The sequence below is a fragment of the Oncorhynchus clarkii genome, chromosome 13 (assembly GCF_045791955.1).
Source record: "Oncorhynchus clarkii lewisi isolate Uvic-CL-2024 chromosome 13, UVic_Ocla_1.0, whole genome shotgun sequence".
NCBI lineage: Eukaryota > Metazoa > Chordata > Actinopteri > Salmoniformes > Salmonidae > Oncorhynchus > Oncorhynchus clarkii.
Genome location: NC_092159.1, coordinates 30,181,854 through 30,203,651, shown reverse-complemented (window position 1 = coordinate 30,203,651; position 21,798 = coordinate 30,181,854). Strand labels below are relative to the sequence as shown.

General features: G+C 39.8%; 1 protein-coding gene and 1 pseudogene across 1 annotated transcript; one reads left to right on the top strand and one right to left on the bottom strand.

Annotated features, from left to right (window-relative positions):
• Positions 1 to 2,062: 2,062 nt before the first annotated feature.
• On the bottom strand, positions 2,063 to 9,779 carry LOC139424144 (zinc finger protein 436-like; annotated as a pseudogene).
• Positions 9,780 to 12,662: 2,883 nt separating this feature from the next.
• LOC139424143 (zinc finger protein 239-like) lies at positions 12,663 to 16,885 on the top strand. Its single transcript, XM_071175836.1, has 3 exons — positions 12,663 to 12,924; positions 14,236 to 14,255; positions 15,219 to 16,885. The coding sequence occupies exons 1-3, from the start codon at positions 12,663 to 12,665 to the stop codon at positions 15,852 to 15,854; spliced, it is 918 nt and encodes a 305-aa protein (XP_071031937.1). The 3' UTR covers positions 15,855 to 16,885.
• Positions 16,886 to 21,798: the final 4,913 nt, after the last annotated feature.

The window sequence follows — 21,798 nt, the reverse complement described above, 5'->3', positions numbered from 1 at the left end:
TCTCTCCAGAAAAAAAGTTCTTCACTGTTGCCGCTTGTTATAGACCCCCCTCAGCTCCCAGCTGTGCCCTGGACACCATATGTGGATTGATTGCCCCCCCATCTATCTTCAGAGTTTGTTCTGTTAGGTTACCAAACTGGGATATGCCTAACACCCCTGCCGTCCTACAATCCAAGCTGAATGCCCTCAATCTCACACAAATTATCAAGGAACCCACCAGGTACAACACTAGATCCGTAAACATAGGCACCAAGCTCATAGATATTATCCTGACCAACTGGCCCTCCAAATACACCTCCGCTGTCTTCAATCAGGATCTCAGCAATCACTGCCTCATTGCCTGTATCCGTTATGGGTCCTCGGTCAAACGACCACCCCTCATCACTGTCAAACGCTCCCTAAAACACTTCTGCGAGCAGGCCTTTCTAATCGACTTGACCCGGGTATCCTGGAAGGATATTAACCTCATCCCATCAGTAGAGGATGCCTGGTTGTTCTTTAAAAGTAATTTTAATCAGCTAAGACGACAACAACAGGTAAAATGGCGATGAATGGCAGAGAGGGGCAGTTAACTACACACAGGGCCGACAGATAAACAAAATAGAGTATCGAGTTTAATGAACAGTCCAATAGGCATCAGCTATGTAGCCAAGTGATCCGGTGCTTGGCCACAGTGATGTACTGGGCCATTTGCACTACCCTCTGTAGCGCCTTCACTGTCAGATCCCGAGCAGATGCCATACCAGGCGGTGATGCAACTGCCCAAGAAGAGGCAAACAAAATAAAAACCCACACCAAATTTACAAACCAAAAAGGTAGCGCATCTAAAGGTGTTGACTCTCCACATCTATCAAAATAACTGGAGCACTGGGCCAGACACTCTTAAATAGAACCTGGACCAGCTCAGGTGAAACACCTTCCCACTAACGAGATGGACAAGCCAGCACATACTGACTAACGAGGTGACACCAATCGGTGCGCCATACGTGCCAATGAGCTATACTTGCTAACGAGCTATACCTGCTTACGAGCTAAACGAGCTATACGTGCTAAACGAGCTAGACTTGCTAAACGAGCTAGACGTGTTAAAGTCCAACCTCAAAACATAAATGGGAAAACCAAAGCCTGTAACACCTTCCCCCTTAAGATAACAAATACATCCTATATTTTTGTTGGACAAGTTCGCTCACCACCAACAGAAAACAACTTCCATTTCACATTATAATCAACTGCAATGCTTCTACAATATAAACATAGTGAAAAAACAAGTATTTCTAAATAATAATATACAAAAAAAAACATACAGTCAAAATAAATTGTGATCCATGGCAACGCACTGGCTAAACGCAAAACTTGTTGACTGCCCACCCTTGAGACAATCAGCAACCAACTCCTGCAATATCCGTAGTAACTTTCCACCTGACTTCTCGCTCTCTTTTCAGGGTTCACTCGATAGGCATGATGTTGGATCGGGCCCAGTCCCCAATGTCATGCATTTGGTTTGGCACATCTGAGAATGAATCCTGATATTCTAAAAGAAGGGTAACAACATCAATGTAATTATATCTAAAAGCAGGGCAACATTGAATAAAGACAATTAGCATTTGAATGTTGTCAAGAAATACAGGAGTGATGTCAGATTGTTAATAACATTGATTATAGACCAATTTATTGTACTGCTTTCATGTGTATATACACAAACATCTGCAAAAATTATCATATTACATGTATTTTTTAAACAAGCAGATTATTCAACTTGTAGAAAACAGCTGGCTACAGTTTGAAGTCCAGCTCTATTTTTGTTATTCACTTTTTGTTAAATAATGCTCTTTCAATTCAGAGCCTGGATTTTCCCCGGAGGCTAATATCCATATCATGCTGCAATCAATTTAACAGGACAAACGATAATTTCATCATTGAAATACTCCTATTACAATGTTAAAATATTCTACATTGTGACATCATTAAAATATTCCTACTACAATGTTAAAATATTCTACATTGTGATATCATTAAAATATTCCTACTACAATGTTAAAACATTCTACATTGTGACATTAATTCATTGATAACATGAAATAATTCCATGTATTTTCTGATGTTTGATCAGATATCTTATCAGAGTATCTCTTGTCACATTGATCACAGCTATGAGGTTTCTCTCCTGTGTGTGTTCTCTGGTGTGAAGCCAGCTGGCTAGATGTGGTGAAACTCTTCCTACATTGATTACAACTATAAGGTTACTCTCCTGTGTGTGTTCTGTGGTGTGAAGTCAGTTGGCTAGATGTAGGAAAACTCTTCCCACATTGATCACAGCTATAAGGCTTCTCTCCAGTGTGTGATCTCTGGTGTACAATCAGATGGCTTGATGTAGTAAAATTCTTCCCACACTGATCACAGCTATAAGGTTTCTCCCCTGTATGTGTTCTCTGGTGTGTAGTCAGATAGCTAGATGTAGTACAACTCTTCCCACATTGATCACAGATATATGGTTTCTCTCCGGTGTGAATTCTCATGTGATTTTTTAGTGATTCTGATCTTAAGAAACTCTTCCCACAGTTAGAGCAGCTATAAGGTTTTTCTCCAGTGTGGATTCTCATGTGTATTTTTAGTATATCTGATCTTAAGAAACTCTTCCTGCAGTTAGAGCAACTATAAGGTTTCTCCCCTGTGTGATTTCTCATGTGTATTTTTAGTGCATCTGATCTTAAGAAACTCTTCCCGCAGTCAGAGCAGCAGTATGGTTTCTCTCCTGTGTGTGTTCTCTGGTGTTTAAGTACTGATGAAGATTTGCAACCTTTCCCACAGTCAGAGCAGCAATGAGCTTTCTTCCCTGTGGGTCTCTGCTGGTGTTTCTTGAGGTGTTTTGATGTGGAGAGACTCTCCTCTGCCTCGTCAGCATCATGAGGTTGTTGAGGCCCCCCAGAGGATCCACGATAGTCATGTCTCTCTCCTGTGTGAACAAAAAGTCGGACAGGTGGTTTAAGGCCCACAACAGCGATAATACACTGTAAAAAGGTGATGCCAACAGCGTAGCCATTATGGTGTACAAACAACGATGTCTGTAATGAATGTTCATTACTTGTCATAAGACAGTCAAGTGAACAACAATAGTCATATTTTGTCTTGTTTTCCCATTAGTAGTAACATCGACGATTGTATGCTAGAAATACGTTGTTAGGTGAAGTTATGGGTCCTACAGTAGGTCTATGGTATTGGTATAGCTAGTGGTTTCCGCATTAGCATGGAGGAGTTTCTTACTATCAAGTTTCAAAACAACAGGTGGTAGAACTTGAAACAGTGTATCAACTATGTAGACAGGCCATGCGCAGCCAATGTGATTTATTTTTATCTGGATATTTTCTAGCCATTTTATTGGTTGGCTTTTTGTAGGCTATTTTTACATAGTTGGCAATGATAATAAAAGTTATTTAGATTTGTATAATATGTGTAATTTTGATTTATATAGAATATAGATTAATCACAGATAATGAATATGAGATACAAAGACTATTATAATTACTATTATGAATTAAATGAAACTGTTCCAGTAAAATGTGAATATGAAAATCATAACTGGCACCAGATCAGTAGAAATGGTCAGATAAATTTGCACCACAAATGGAAAACTTTGCCGACTGCTGTTGTTGCATAACGCCAGAATTTACGAAGGCCAGCAGCAGCAGGAGGAGAATGCTTAGGAAGAGGTTTTTTTTCTTATGGTTAGGCTATCTTGATCTCTGATTCCCTCGAGTCATTTGTGCGTCTCAATTATTTAATAAAACAGGGGATTCCTATGGTTGATGATGTAAAGAATATTTGCTGCTCTGTGGTGTGTAATAAGGAGCAACCAGACGCTGCACGCATTTATGAAATTGCTTATTCTAGTTACTAATAAGCATGCACCCATTAAGAAAATGACTGTAAAAACTTAAATTCTAGTGGATAGATGAGGAATTGAAAAATGGTATGGTTGAGAAGGATGAGGGAAAAGGAATGGCAAATAAGTCTGGCTGAACAACTGATTGCAAATTGAGAAATCATGTGACTAAACTGAATAAAAAGAAGAAAAAAGACAATGAAACAAAGATAAATGACAATTTTGGGAAAAAAGGCAAACTCTGCTCCATCATTAACTGAATCAGATGGCTATTTCATCAAAGCCCTCTACTTTTATGATTTTTTCATTGGCAAGATTAGCAAACTTAGGCATGACATACCAGCAACAAATGCTGACACTACACATCCAAGTATGTCTGACCAAATGAAAGACAAGCATTGTAATTTAGAATTCCGTAAAGTCAGTGTGGAAGAGGTGAAAAAATTATTGTTGTCTATCAACAATGACAAGCCACCGGGGTCTGACAATCTAGATGGAAAATTACGGAGGATAATAGCGGACGATATTGCCACTCCTATTTTCCAGATCTTTAATTTAAGCCTACTAGAGAGCGTGTGCCCTCAGGCCTGGAGGGAAGCTAAAGTCATTCGACATGCGCTATGCTCTGCATAGTTAGCTCCAGGAAAAATGTTGCACTTATTTCAGCCATTCTGTGACCAAAAACAAGCTACATATGGACAGTACCAAAATAAACTGACTCTGGAAATGACAAAGCACCTCTTAACCTAGCTGGAAATGGGACAAATGGACCCCTTCTGTGGTAACAGACTGGGAAGATTTCGAATCAAATCTAATACCCAGGAACGGGGTTCATACGAACCACAGAGACTGTGTGGGATAATAACATGGCCGTGTCCAACTCTGCTTGTTCCCTTGACTCCGCTACCAACCACCAATCTCCAACAGGGCCCTTAACCTGTATCACTAGACACTTCATAATGAGCTACAGGTAGGAATCAGCAATGCATCCCAATAATGAGCCACCTTTGCAGCCCTTTGCAGACAAATCTCTCAATGTATTACTGTTACCCTGCGGAGATTGATATACCCCTTGAACACTGGCTCCGACCCTCGTCAGATGAGGCCTTGCAGACTATTACAGACAACAAAAGGGAAGCACAGCTGATAGATGCCCAGTGACACGAGCCTACAAGACAAGCTAAATTACTTCTATACTCGCTTCGAGGAAAGTAAGACTGAAACATGCATTACAGCATCAGCTGTTTCGGACGACTTCGTGATCACGCTCTCCACAGCCGATGTGAGTAAGACCTTTAAACAGGTTAACATTCACAAGGCCAGGGGCCAAACGGATTACCAGGACATGTACTCAAAGCATGCGCTCACCAACTGGCAAGGTTCTTCACTGACATTTTCATCCCCTGTCTGAGTCAGTAATACCAAGATGTTTCAAGCAGAACACCATAGTCCATGTGCCCAAGAACACTACGGTAATCTGCCTAAATGACTACTGACCCGTAGCACTCACGTCTGTAGCCATGAAGTGCTTTGAAAGGCTGGTCGTGGCTCACATCAACACCATTATCCCAGAGAACTTAGACACACTCCAATTTGCATACCGCCCCAACAGATCCACAGATGATGCAATCTCTATTGCACTCCACACTGCCCTTTCCCACCTGGACAAAAGGAACACCCATGTGAGAATGCCATTCATCGACTACAGCTCGCGTTCAACACCAAAGTACCCTCAAAGCTCATCACTAAGCTAAGGACCCTGGGACTAAACACTGAGCACGCCCCCATTCTCATCGAAGGGGTTGTAGTGGAGCAGTTGAAAGCTTCAAGTTCCTTGGTATCCACATCCTTGGTGTCCACATTATAGGCTTAGTTAACTGGTGAACTGTTGAAATCATGGAAACATAATGATGATTCTAATTCTAGATTTGGAATAGAATGTGCAGCACTTTTAATATATTGTTGTTTGACTACCAATTAATAAACCAGGGAGGAATTACCGACAGAGTAGGAGCATGGTGGAGACATCCAAGAGAGGGAAATCAGGAAGGGAAATGACAGCAAGTAGTGCAGACAAAAGGGTTAACAAGTTGATGAAGCAACAGATGTGCTGGAAGGAGAACAATATAGATGGAATGACAACAATATAGATGCTACTTTGAAAACACAAACTCTCACAGCAAAGGGCGAGGGAGTCCAGGGATGACTGGAGGAGCAATGGAGGAGCAATGGAGGAAGCATTGTGGAATTCTCTTGGTGTGAGTACAGTTGTTGAGACTGCGTGGAGGATGGTAAAGAACAGAACAGTCACTTTAACTTTACCTAAATGAACATATTACCTCAACTAACCGGTGACCCTGCACATTGACTCTGTACAGTTGGTTAGACTGGGTGGACGATGGTGAAGAACAGTGGAGTGAAAAAGGCTAAAGTTGGTAATGAACAGCAGTTTATGGTCAGAGTGAGAAATATCAGCAAGGATGTTTTTGTGGGTGACCTGTTAACGGTCTCAAAGATGGTGAAGGATGAATTGGGTAAAGTGGAATCGGTTCGAGTGACCAGGAGCGGTATGATACTGATGGTGTGTCAACAGCGCAAAAGGAGAAAGCTGTGTGTGGTTTAGGTTAAACATTTCAGGTAGACGCACGTTGATTATAATGAATGATAGACTGAAGGTTTTACTGTGGTTTGGTGAAGTGGTTCTCCCATCTTATGTAAAACCTAAGTAAGTGAGATATACAGAAGCAGCTGCAGTTTGGACATGTGGAAAGTGTTTGTCGAAGGAATAAATATGTCGTAGTCAGATGAAGCATGTTGTAATTGTGATGGGAATCACGTTCCCGAGTTCCCGGAGTGCCCTGTACGGATGAAGGATGTCACAGTAGCTAGGATGATCAGGCCCATCCAGCAGGTGTCCTATGTGGAGGCAGTGAAAATAGCCAAAGGAGTAGAGAGGAGAAGGTAGTTCATGTCCCACAGTCTGCAGTGAAGCCATGCAGGAGGAGGATCCTAACACACTAATAGTGAACAAGGCGGACTTTGTTGTGTTTATAGAGCAAGTGACAAATTGCATTAATACATTATTAGTAACCTTCGTCCAAACTAGCAGTTTCCGCATTATCTTGGAGTTTCTACAACAAAATTGTGTTTGCATTGCCCTCACTACCGCAGTGATAAATTGCATTAATAATAAACTAATCAAACATCTAAGAAGCTAGACATCATTGTGAAGGCGGCAAATAGATTTCTGGATCTCCAGGACTTCAGACAAAATGTTACAGGGTTACTGAATGAAGAAGTTCCCCCCTCCCAGGTTCCTGAACCTGTGTAGGGATCGGAATAGTACCCTTTATGTTTGAAATTCAGTGTAGTGGAGTGATTTTGGTTCGTGTTTATTTTACGTAATTAGTATGATTTGTTAATCCCATTTTTTTGCGTTTTGGTTATTTTTTACAACCCCGTACAGTAGGTGGCAGCAATACACCTGATGAGTGTAGTCTGACAAACCTCAGAGAAGAAGACATGGTAGGAACCAAATTGTTGGTCAGTTTCCAGTTGACCCTAATTAGATGTTACATTACATGTTGTTTTCTTACTCATGTAGCCGGCTAGTTAGCCAACATATTCATACTTTGCTTACTCCTCTCTGATAAGATACCGCTGCACAAACATGCTTATCTAGGCCTACACCGGCACTGGTACCAGGCAGTATTAGCTAGCTACGTTTGCTCTGACTCTTAATACATTTAGCAAGCTAGCTAACCCGCTAACTAGCGATTAGCATTAACAATAGCAGCTAACATTATTTGAGAAACACCTAAGAAAAGACAATATTTCACCTTTAATGTAATGGCATGCAAAGAATTGCCAGAATATTATACAATGACTTAACAGCTCTAACAATTTGACCCCAACAGGAAATCTATACTGGCAGGTATAGAAAGACCCATTTACTATATAACCATTGATTCTTGAAGAATATAACTTATATGTGCCTCAAATGTTTCAACCGTATTACCCCACCAGAAACCAAAACATAAGCTTGTATAACGCCACCGTTTGTAAACTAATACTATATGGCTGAGGAGTAGGGTCGATCCAAGCGTTCTGACCTCACAATGACAGTAAAGCACCCAAGCTAACTGGCTAACGTTGGATAGCTTGCTAGACACAGATCAGAGAAAACCTCACTCTTAACATGTTACTTTCCCTAGCAGAGCTGTTTAGGCTGTTTTCATGTTATCCAGAGCGTTGGTGACCAACTGTGCTGCTGGCAACCATGATCTTTTTTGCAGATGTTTACTGACACCGGCCATATTCAACGGGGTTGAGCGTTATTAAATTCATCAGTTATTCTGCGCTCTGGTACTCAGATGAGGGTGCTCTGCAATCGGAGTAGAGAGCCAGCACCCGAAATAACAATGTCCATTGAGAACGCAAACGAGCCCTCGGCTAAGAATGACGTAAATAATCAAGTCAATAAACGTTGGGTAGTTAGTTCGAATATAGTTACTATACTGGCAAGTTTGATGTATAAGTAGCCAAATAACGTTAGGTAGCTAGCTCACATACGGGTACATACTGCTGTAAAGATATGCTATGCGTTTTGTAAGGATAGTGTGGCTAACATAACGTGTGACGTAACTTATTTGAAAAGTCATTACTTTATTACATTGCTCAACATTTGTCATAATTATTTAAAGCAGGTCATTTGTATCCGCTCTCGTTGGATTTCGGCTGCATATTTTCCCCCCCATTTCTTCTCCCGTTTAAAAAAGCCACACAACAATCAATCAACCAATCTGCAGTTCAACCAATAACAAAGCCGTAATTCCACCACTGTTTTGGTAATAAAATGATGGATGGGGCTGGAGAAATGTAACTACTCTCAAATTCATAGACAGACCTATGGACAACATTATAGTTGTAACCATGTTTTGAGGCTATACAGTGTTGGTTTACATTGTTTCTAAACATTGACGTAAAAAAAGCTTATTTGTGGTTCTGATGGGGTACAACAGTTGAACTAAGCTCATGGGGCATGTGTTATATTCTTCAAGAATCAATGCCAATAAATAAATAATTTAAAAGTCAAAATATGGATGTAGCAATTGCACATTTCCCCTTTAACACCACACACACACACACACACACACACACACACACACACACCAGTTCAACAATCGCAGAGTTTGTGCTTCTGTTTTTAAGACAGTACTTACGAGTGTTAATCAGGGAACGGTTTCTCAAAACCATATTATTGCTAAGTTCACCGTTTGAGCCATCGGATGCCTTAAGATGCGTTTGGGAAACCGGGCCCAGATATCCAGTTTCATCCTCTTCTTCATTTTTCGATGTGACAGTCACCTCCCCCTCCTCTTCTTTCACTGAAACGTCGTCGTCCTCCTCTTTCACTGTAACAGGCTCGACCTCTACTTGTTTTTGTATTGTGACAAATTTCTCTTCCTCCTCCTCTTTCACTCTGAACGCGTCTTCCCCTTCTTTATCTGAAACATCTTCCTCTTCTTTAACTGAAACGTCTCTCTTCTTTAACTGAAACGTCTTTCTCTTCTTTAACTGAAACCTCTTTCTCTTCTTTAACTGAAACCTCTTTCTCTTCTTCTTTCACTGTAACAGCCTCAACCTCTACTTGATTTTGTATTGTAACAGCCTCCTCTTCCTCCTCCTCTTTCACGAGAGCGTCTTTCTCCATCCAGCAGACCTTATCTTCTTCAGCAGGAACGGGGTTTAGTTTGAGACTGGAGTTGAGGCATGTACTGAAGACGCTAAGCGGTATAATTCAAAGCAGTGTCACTTTATCAGCAGCACGTGAACAACGACGACTGAAGAATCATTTCGTCGAACACCTGATTGGTTTGGTATTGGGCTCGTTCGACATGCAGCCGACAGTGCAGGTGGCTGCTGACTGCTGACTGACTAATTTACAAATCACCTTGCATCATAAATAACTACTCATTATTATTTATAAATCTATAAATGACATATAGGCTTCACTGCTACGGTGTGGGACTTCATCTATAAAAATGTGGGTGTTCTAAATGCTGTGTCGCTCAAAGCCTTGAGTCATGAACCTATTTTTGACACAATTGGCTGGAAAGAGTCAATGCTTCAGGAAGATTTGTTTCCCCATCACTACTTTTCAGCATGATTTCTGTGAATTAGACTACGGGAGTTTTGTAATATTTTCCACCTTGGCTTACTGTTAGTTGGGTTCTAAATGGTCTCCGGTAGTTGGTCTCGCTGACCATAACCGTGCTGGTTGGCGAAACTGGTTACGCTAATAGCTAGTTGGCTAAATAGCTAACGTTAGCTGGCTGGCTAAGATAACTGCATATAGCTAACATTCTTTGATATTTGGTTAGATGGCATTATGTATTTCCAAAACTGTGGTTTACTTTAATCACCCAAGTCATGAGCGCAAATAATTGGTTTCATTTAATGTTCTACATTTGAAGTTATTTATGTTGTAGTTGACATCATAGGGAATAGGCTGGTCCTGCATATTACTTCACACCTGACTTTGGCATTCTTCTGAATTCTGATTGGTTTAATTTAATAACTCCAAAAATAGAACTGTGAGGTGTTACTTTGCATTGGAAATGTTAAAATATCGTATTTGATATTTTATAAACAATACAAAACATACAAACAACATCATACAAACATTCACTGCCCAGACCCACTAGAACACACCTCCATCTCCATTAACTACATCACACCTGCCCAGACCCACTAGAACACACCCCCATCACCATTAACGACATCACACCTGCCCAGACCCACTAGAACACACCTCCATCTCCATTAACTACATCACACCAGCCCAGACCCACTATAACACACCCCCATCTCCATTAACTACATCACACCTGCCCAGACCCACTAGAACACACCCCCATCTCCATTATCTACATCAAACCTGCCCAGACCCACTAGAACACACCCCCGTCTCCAGCGCCCGCATCAGCACCATTTTATTTCTCTTCGTCACTTTCAACTTTTAGATAATAAAGCATTTTAACTTTCATTTGAATTAACAACAGAGGATTGGTTGATTTCCAGGTTTTAAGTATAATATCTAAGATGACTGATTAGAAAAGTATCATCCAACCATCGGGTGGGTATCTCACTGCATCCTCATATGCCATGTCTTGAAATATGCAGACAGACCTATTTAAAGTAAATTTACATTTATAACACTGTACTTCTGACAGCCAACTTTCTAACTCCTCCCATAACTTTATGACATCATAACATTCCCAGAAGGATTATTGAGTCATTGTTAGTTTTACACTTAAGACATGACTGTCGTTATGCATTGTCACTAAAACCAATCAGTGAGCAGCTTCCCTTCCCCCACATCTCAGGCAGTTCTGTTACTCACAACACTTCCCCTGCTTTCCTTAACAATGGAAAAGCCCACTGAGCTAAAGCCTTGCCATTTTTACAAATAGGAAATAATATTTCATGTTTTACTCGTACCTCAGCCAGCATTGTGAATGGTTAGGAAATTAATGTCATGTTTTACTCATACCTCAGCCAGCATTGTGAATGGTGTCTGAGGCGGTGACATACTAGACCATGGCAGTAAATCTAATACTTAGGTGTTTTTAGTTACGCATGAAAGGTCTGTGGTGGTTCTGTGGTTATAAGTTACTGACCTTGGAATACATTTCTGGCCATGCTGGCAGGGTCTGAATCAAACCCAATGTCCACCTGGTACACTGACAGGGTCTGAATCAAACCCAAAGTCCACCTGGCACACTGACAGGGTCTGAATCAAACCCAAAGTCCACCTGGCACACTGACAGGGTCTGAATCAAACCCAATGTCCACCTGGCACACTAACAGGGTCTGAATCAAACCCAATGTCCACCTGGCACACTAACAGGGTCTGAATCAAACCTAATGTCCACCTGTCACACTGATGTATTGTTACACCATGTAGGGGCAGTATAGACCTAGTCTGTTCATTATATACATCTACATGATGTATTGTTACACCATGTGTAAATGTTGATTTTGTGCCCAATTAACAATTTCTTCGTGGATGTTGATGAGTCTTGCTAGAAGATCCACTTATGGCCAAGTGTCAGCCTCCTAGCAGAGAGGTAACCAGATTTTGGGCTAAAATATCCTGGTAGTGGGTAAAGTTTATTTATTTATTTTATACATACACTTTTGCTAATCTTTATCAAGGGTATCAATAACTAGGTGCTTATTTTGATATCTAGTTATGACTGAATCAGAAATACAGATGTGGAGTAGATATAGAGTTTGTTTAAAATTCTCCTCAAAAAATCTGAACTAATCAAACAACACTTGTTGCTCTTTGTACGTTTTGATATAATATTCATATTAAATGGAGAGGAAAAAAAACGTTTCCCTAAACTGCTTTATAATATTATAATTCAATGAAGAAGAAAAAAAGTTTTCCCTCCTCAACTCCGTTTCCTCCCTCCAGACAGCAGATGGCGATATGGTTCTTTCAGGCGATATTTCTACTGTGACGTATAATCTAGGGGACGGAACGCTTCTTCACCAACTGCAGCCACCTCGGTAGCTCGCCAGACAACAAAGTCGGAACATTCAAGTTCTTTAGACAATTTCGTGGTTTATTTGCCACTATGAGTTAAACATACGTATGTGGAAACAACTAGATACCCCATTTAATGTAATATTTACGTTGTAAGTCAACTTGCTGGCTGCTTAAATTAGCACTAGTCTAGTCGCTAATACTAACTAGCTATTATTCCCGTACATGAGTTCACTAAGCTACTCTCCTCCTGTTAAAGAAGAGGTCTGCTGGACGGAGAAAGAAGCTCTCGAGGAAGAGGAGGCTGTTACAATACAAAAACAAGTAGAGGGTGAGGCTGTTACAGTGAAAGAAGAAGAGAAAGACGCCTTCAGAGTGGAGGATGAAGACGTTTTTGGAATGAAGGATGAAGAGGGGGAGATTACTGTCACATTAGAGGAGGACGAAAAAGAGAAGACTGGAGATCTGATTAACACCAGAAAATACAGTGAGTACTACCTTATAAAACAGGGACATTGATTTGATTAACACCAGTAAATACAGTGAGCACTATCTTATAAAACAGGGACACAAACTCTGCAGTTCTTGGAAGTAATGTGTGATTTTTAAAAGGGCATTCTACATTGTTGATGACGTCCTCCAGTGATAAAAAAAAAACGTTCCTGTTGAAAGAGATATATAAATACAGTAAGAAAATAGTGTTTTTTTAGACGACTGCAAACTTGGAGTGAGTGATGTCATAGGAAGTCCTTCAAGGAGTTGGTTTGATGGGAAGTTGTGATGTCATCCAATATGTGATGGATCTTCATGTGAATATTAATTTTTCTTTTTAAAATCCTTCCTGTTCTGTCAAGTTGGATGTTGATCATTGCTAGAAAGCCATTTTCAAGTTTTGCCATAGACTTTCAACACAATTTAAGTCCAAACTGTAACTAGGCCACTTGGGAACATTCAATGTCATCTTGGTAAGCTCCTCCAGTGTAGATTTGGCCTTGTGGTTTAGGTTATTGTCCTGTTAGGACAGTTTTTTGTATTCAGATCTCTGAAATGCTCTCTAACTACGTAACATTTAGTGTCTCCTTATATTACGCTGGGAAAACAGTTTTCATGGCCACAGAAATCCTAAATCATTTCAGAGTTTGCAAAATCCAATGGTTCTAACCGAGAGTCACCTTAACTTTATTGACACCACCCAAATGGATACTGTCATTAACACGGTTCTTCAATAATTACACACAATATTTAATTCTGTAGCTATTTAGTTACAGTCACATGTTCAACTATCATCAGCTGATCCAGGAAATCATTTTCTGAATGACAGTCACATGACAAACATCACGACATGCAACAACAACCAAACTGCTTCTTCTTTCATTACTCTGGTAAAGACAGTTATGCCGTGCTCCGTGTTGGATCCAACATCCCTAACAAATTTATGTTTATAATGTGTTATTGTCTGCTTGATTTACAGTAGCGTCTCGTTAGTCTGTTTACGTACAGAGATACTTAGCTCATAATGTGTAGAGAACGGTTCCTTGATGGATAGGCTATTGAACAACACACAGAGCTATTTTCCTTTATTCAGGACATTTAGAATGACAACACATTACAGAATAGCCTCGTAGGATTATTCACAAAATTATCTGGTGATCAGGTTATGAAATGTCATGACAAAGACATTTTAGTTTCCATGTTTCACCTGAAATATTAAATGATTTATAGTCCTCGGTCTATGTTATTGTTAAGTGAAGTCATGGGTCCTACAGTAGGTCTACGTTGTTGTCTATGTTGTTGTTAGGTGAAGTCATGGGTCCTACAGTAGGTCTATGTTGTTGTCTATGGTGTTGTTAGGTGAAGTTATGGGTCCTGCAGTAGGTCTATGCTGTTGTTAGGTGGAGTTATGGGTCCTACAGTAGGTCTATGTTGTTGTTAGGTGAAGTTATGGGCCAATTTGGCAAACACTTAGTTTACAAACCCTCATTGTCAGGCTGATGGAAAAGCTAGCTAAAGAGCATTTTACTGGTTGAAGTGTTTTTTAAGTATGAAGCAGTTGATTTGAGACAATGAGATCTCCCCTGAGTTTTCCCCCACGGTGGTGAATTAGTGAATAGACACAGAGCTTAATGTGAGTTTCCTTGAGTAGCACTCCTGATCTTGCGCTGTAATATTCAGAATACATTTCCTCATTACCATATATACTACATCCATAACTAGTGGTTTTCTCATTACCAAATGTACTACATCCATAACTAGTGGTTTCCTCATTACCAGATATACTACACCCATAACTAGTGGTTTCCTCATTAGCAGATATACTACATCCATAACTAGTGGTTTCCTCATTACCAGATATACTACATCCATAACTAGTGGTTTCCTCATTAGCAGATATACTACATCCATAACTATCGGTTTCCTCATTAGCAGGGAGGAGTTTCTGCAACAAAATTGTGTGTGCTCCGCCCTCGTGCTACAGTTTTAGCAAACACAGAAAGGGGCCAAAATTGGAGACTAAAAGTCGTCTGGCACATTGCTTAGAGTTTCAGCAACTTTAATAACTTGTTTCTAGCCTCCAATCATCAATGTTACTACTAATGTGAAAACAATACAAAATTGTTGCTCACTTGACTGTTTTAAGACATTTGTCAAATAATTTAACAGACGTCAATTGTTGTACAACTTCATGGGTACGCTCTGGGCATCACCTTTTAACTCAAATAAACAGTGGATCTCTGCTGTTTTGAGCCTTTAACCATCTGTCCGACTTTATTGTTCACACAGGAGAGACGGGACTATCGTGGATCCGCTGGTGATCCTCAACAACATCATGATGCTGACGAGGCAGAGAAAAGTCTCTCCAGATCAGAACACCTCAAGAAATACCTACCGAGACCCACAGGGAAGAAATCTCACCACTGCTCTGACTGTGGGAAGAGTTACTCAAGAACAGATTCACTTAAACTACATAAGAGAATACACCAGCGAGTACACACAGGAGAGAAATCTCACCACTGTTTTGACTGTGGGAAGAGTTACTTAAAATCAGATTCACTTAAACTACACCTGAGAATACACACTGGAGAGAATCTTCACTGCTGCTCTGACTGTGGGAAGAGATTCACCTCTTCAGTAGACCTTAAAATACATCAGAGAATTCACACTGGAGAGAAACCTTATGGCTGTAATCAATGTGGGAAGAGTTTTACTCAGTCAAGCGGCCTGATAGTACACCAGATAACACACACAGGAGAGAAATCAAATAGCTGTACTCAATGTGGGAAGAGTTTTGCTACATCTGGCTATCTGAAGATACACCAGAGAATACACACAGGAGTGAAACCCTTTAGATGTGATCAATGTGGGAAGAGTTTTGCTACATCTGGCTATCTGAAGATACACCAGCAGACACACACATGAGAGAAACCTTATGGCTATGATCAATGTGACAAGAGATACTCTGATAAAATATATCTAATCAAACATCAGAAAATACATACATGAAGGAGTTGTTTCATGATATTAATTAAATAATGTCACATTGTAGAATGTTTTAACATTGTAGTAGGAGTATTTTAATGATGTCACAATGTAGCACCCTAAACGTTTGCCCCCTATTCAATTTGATAAATTGATTGCAGCATGATATGGATTTTAGCCTCAGTGATTTAACAAAAATGTACTAACAAAAAAAGAGTTGTGTTACACTTACCACGTTGGTGACCCACTGAATCAAAATGCAACACTTCAAAATGTAGACATCTGTTTACATCTATTACTATTTTTGTAAATGAATAAAAAGTGATTAACTAAAAAAGAGCTGGTATGATGTTGTCATGTTTTGTTTATACAATTAAATGTTTTCAATGACTTGATAAATTAATTTCAACGTACTTGCAGCCTAAACACCTGGACGCAGTATAATGAATTGGTCTATAATCAATTTTATTAACAATCCTATATCACTCCAGTATTTATTGACAACATTCAAGTGCTAAATGTCTTTATACCACTACTGAAGAAGCATGACTCAAATCACCTCATATTTCAAACATTCACCCTGACAAAGATACGTTTTATTATTCCATGCCTCACCAATCACATTTGCTTTTGATATTTGTACAATTCATGTAACATTTAGTAACATTTAGTTTTGACTTTAGTTTTTTGCTTTTCTTGATGGAGAACGTAACAACAAACAATGGAGTAAAACAAGTTTATCATTTGTATTGGATCCAATTGTTAATATTTGAATCAATGACATTTCCTTAAAATGCTCAGTCTTTCAGTTAAGTTTCTGTTCGTTGTGTACTAAATATTTTAGTTTGTTTGATGTTCTGCCCCTGAACAGGCAGTTAACCCACTGTTCCTAGGCTGTCATTGAAAATAAGAATTTGTTCTTAACTGACTTGCCTAGTTAAATAAAGGTAAAATAAAAATAAATAAAAAATGTAAGAAGGGCTATATAAATACATTTTATTTTATTTGATTCCCATGTTTTTATTTACTTTTTTTGCTCTTTTGTACACCAGTATTTCTACTTATACATCAGCTGCTCATCTATCACTCCAGTGTTAATTTGCTAAATTGTAATTGCATCGCTACTATGGCCTATTTATTGCCTTACTTCCGTACTCCATTTGCACACACTGTATGTAGATTTTTCTATTGTGTTATTGACTGTACGTTTGTTTATCCCACGTTTAACTCTGTTATTTTTTTCGCACTGCTTTGCTTTATCTTCGCCAGGTCACAGTTGTAAATGAGAACTTGTTCTCAACTGGCCTACCTGGTTAAATAAAGGTGAAATACAAAAAGTGTTAACTTTATTGACAACACCCAAATGGATACTGGTTCTTCAATAATTACACATAATTCTTAATACTGTAGCAAACATTATATTAAACAGGACATTCAAACGAGCCTTACAATTATAATCTATTATAATCCCTTATTCACATTCAGAATACATTGTGAAAAACTAAAATCTTTGCTCACCATTTTTGCTCCAGGCAGATATAGTACATCCATAACTATGAGGGAAAAAAACATAACTATCTGTTTCCTCATTAGCAGGGAGGAGTTTCTTCAACCAGATATACAGTGCCTTGCGAAAGTATTCGGCCCCCTTGAACTTTGCGACCTTTTGCCACATTTCAGGCTTCAAACATAAAGATATAAAACTGTATTTTTTTGTGAAGAATCAACAACAAGTGGGACACAATCATGAAGTGGAACGACATTTATTGGATATTTCAAACTTTTTTAACAAATCAAAAACTGAAAAATTGGGCGTGCAAAATTATTCAGCCCCCTTAAGTTAATACTTTGTAGCGCCACCTTTTGCTGCAATTACAGCTGTAAGTCGCTTGGGGTATGCTTTTACGCCAAACATAACGTTTTGCATTGTTGCCAAAAAGTTCAATTTTGGTTTCATCTGACCAGAGCACCTTCTTCCACATGTTTGGTGTGTCTCCCAGGTGGCTTGTGGCAAACTTTAACACTTTTTATGGATATCTTTAAGAAATGGCTTTCTTCTTGCCACTCTTCTATAAAGGCCAGATTTGTGCAATATACGACTGATTGTTGTCCTATGGACAGAGTCTTCCACCTCAGCTGTAGATCTCTGCAGTTCATCCAGAGTGATCATGGGCCTCTTGGCTGCATCTCTGATCAGTCTTCTCCTTGTATGAGCTGAAAGTTTAGAGGGACGGCCAGGTCTTGGTAGATTTGCAGTGGTCTGATACTCCTTCCATTTCAATATTATCGCTTGCACAGTGCTCCTTGGGATGTTTAAAGCTTGGGAAATCTTTTTGTATCCAAATCCGGCTTTAAACTTCTTCACAACAGTATCTCGGACCTGCCTGGTGTGTTCCTTGTTCTTCATGATGCTCTCTGCGCTTTTAACGGACCTCTGAGACTATCACAGTGCAGGTGCATTTATACGGAGACTTGATTACACACAAGTGGATTGTATTTATCATCATTAGTCATTTAGGTCAACATTGGATCATTCAGAGATCCTCACTGAACTTCTGGAGAGAGTTTGCTGCACTGAAAGTAAAGGGGCTGAATAATTTTGCACGCCCAATTTTTCAGTTTTTGATTTGTAAAAAAAGTTTGAAATATCCAATAAATGTCGTTCCACTTCATGATTGTGTCCCACTTGTTGTTGATTCTTCACAAAAAAATACAGTTTTATATCTTTATGTTTGAAGCCTGAAATGTGGCAAAAGGTCGCAAAGTTCAAGGGGGCCGAATACTTTCGCAAGGCACTATACTACATCCACAACTAGCGGTTTCCTCATTAGCAGGGAGGAGTTTCTGCAATCAAATTGTACATTCTACACAAATTACCTTAATAGTAAAGAACAAATGTGTGCCTGAGGGGAATTAACTTTCATACAGCGAAAAGGGGTGAGAAATTACACCAATATCAGTGGACAATTTGCACTAATGTAAATAAACATAGATTATGAAACATACTCCCTTTTGCTGCCGTGATGAACCACTAAGGGGACATAAATATTTACCATCTAAACCACGTGTGACCTTTCTGGCTGTAGAAGTGTTCTTCCTAACCAGTCCCTCAACAGCTCTCTGACTGAGCTCCACCCTCACTGGGTCTTCAGAGGAGAGGAAGGCTGAGGGGGGATGGAAGGATGAATGGATCAGTCAGTCAATAAAGTGTAGAGCTGCTGTCTGACAAAATCACTATTTTAGTAGTTCATTAAAGTAAATAAGGCTTTATGACTGCTGAATGCCAACTATCAATCACTTAGATTGTGTAATTTCAGGTGGCAATACATCCTTGGGACGTCCCTAGCCCATTGAAGTTTACATTTAAAATGGTTAAGTTAGGGGTTAAGGTTAGGGTTTTAGGGTAGGGATATCCCAAAAATCCCAGATAGCATTGACCATTGTGCATTTGTAACTGATGTGAAATGGCTAGCTAGTTAGCGGGGTGTGCGCTAATAACGATGGTTCGTAGGTGTCAGTTGTTGATGTGTGCAGAGGGTCCCTGGTTCGAGCCCAGGTAGGGTCGAGGAGAGTGCCGGAAGCTATACTGTTACACATTCTTCAGTCTCTTTTACGTAGCAGGTGTAAAAGAAACACAGACATGACAAGTAGGCGCTCAGGTCATTATGGTCATTGTAGTTAACAGTTAACAAAAAAAATACCATCTAATTATGCGTAACTGTATGTGGCGTTGTTAGAGAAGAATGTGATTGTCAGCCCTAACAATCCATTCTAGCACCTCATCAGGTTCTGAAAAAGTATTCATTGATGACGTGTTCCTTCTATTCCAGGGGACAGCAGAGGAACTTCGTCGATTCCACTCCATCATCAATACAAGCAGTGAACATCTGAAATTCACCCTCACCTTTGATGCGCATGAAACAAGTTATCTGGACATTTCGATTAAGAGGGAGGGGTGTGGCTTTAACACAGACCTATACAGGAAGCCGACTGACAGGAATTCCCTGTTATGTGGAGACAGCTTCCACCCTACACCCCTAAAAAAACAATTGTAATACTTGAGTAAAGAAAACATTTCAAATGTAAATTTGTCATTTTAATTTTGGAAATTTCAAACAAAAACATAACTGTGTGTACTTATAGGTAACCAGATCATGGCTACAACTAGCTTACTAAGTCTTTAACCACACTGTGTTGTTACACTGGTGAGTAAAAACTCGTGCTTTCTATCCTTTAACTTTTTGTCTGAAAATGAAATATACATTTTACTGAACTACGTCCAGTCAGCAGATGGACTTTAGGCCGCCCGTTGTGACTCCGTCAATAATTCAGCAGAGCAAGTTTGTATGAAGGTCTGGTAGTTAAATGGGTACATAGTTCAATAGTAATATCCTGTAACACCCTCTGGTGATGAACTTTGCTGCCCTGTTTCCAGTTGTCCACATGGCTGGGAGAACCTATTCAAGTAAGTAAGTAAATAGATTTGGAAATGAAAAAAAAAAAAAAGTAGTGTTATCTAACTAGCAACAGTCCCAACTCAAATGAGCTGCTAAATGAGCGAGCTAGGCAACTTCACATTCTGTATAGATAGATAGCTAAGTGAATTAAATATCACCAGCTACCTAACTTCATATTAGCTAGCTATCTTGATGTATTTATCACTTTAAAAAACAAACTCCAAATGCATTTGTAGGTAGCTAGCTAACAGCCATGGAGGAGGGTGAAAGGATAGCAGCCCCAACTGTCAGTGAGAGAGGAGGCTATTCTGGAAAGGGCAAGTACTTTTCTGTTGTTCCTGTCCCTAGAAGTGAGGACGGAGATAATAGTAACATAATATTCAGTGTGAGTTCATTTGACTATAATGAAGTCTGTTTCTTGTGAGGTTTTCTGTCCTCAGATAAAGAGCACTATGAAAGCCAGTCTACATATGAAGAGGTCGCAATGCAGAGCAGTGGTTCTCAGTCCTGGGGACTCAAAGAGGCACATTGTTGTTTTTTCCTCAGCACTGTACAGCTGATTCAAATGATAAACTCATCATCAAGCTTCAAGTGGTATTTATGTATTAATTTGTGATGCTATCCTTGATATGATCCTGTCATTGTCACATGCTACACATGCACATATGTGTGCCCATGCATCTATCAATCCAATGTTAGCATGATTTGTTATCAGGGATATTATACTTTAGTAATCCACAATGACCTGGTGATGTAACAGTCTAATAATTACATTGTCTTCCATATTACTACAGATACCTTGAAACTGGAGATTCCTTCAAAACGATTGCCTAGGGTTATCCAGGGTCATCTGGGACTGCCTCCTGGAATAATTCAGGTGTGTGAAGGCTACCTGTGTCCTGCATAACTTCATGAGGATGGACATGGGGATCTGCAGCTCGCCGCCGTGTCCCAGAGGAGGAGTCTGCTGCTCTGCAGGATGTTTCAAGGATGGGGTCCAACAACGCAGCAAGAGAGGCAATCCGTGTGCAGGAGATCTTCACCTCCTACTTCTTCAAAGAGGGGGCTGTTCCCTGGCAACACCATAGACTACAGTATGCACAACCAAAGGCTATTTTAAGAGCCATTCACATTGCAATAAGAGTATTCTTCCATTTACTTAGCTATGTCAACTGCAGTTATTCCATTCCCAGTTTCTCTTCCTTTGATTTCTACTTCTCAGGTGAGGGTGCTGTTTAGGTAAGGGTGTGAAGTCTGTGCAAAAGACAAAACAGGCTATTTTAAATCACCCATATTGCATTTTTTAAAGAACAATTAGACACCCTATAACCCACAACTACACACTCATGTATCAATCTGATTGTTGGATTGTGTTGTGCAGTAAGCAGGTTCAGGTGTATAACTGTGGCTCCTTCCACCTTCAAAGA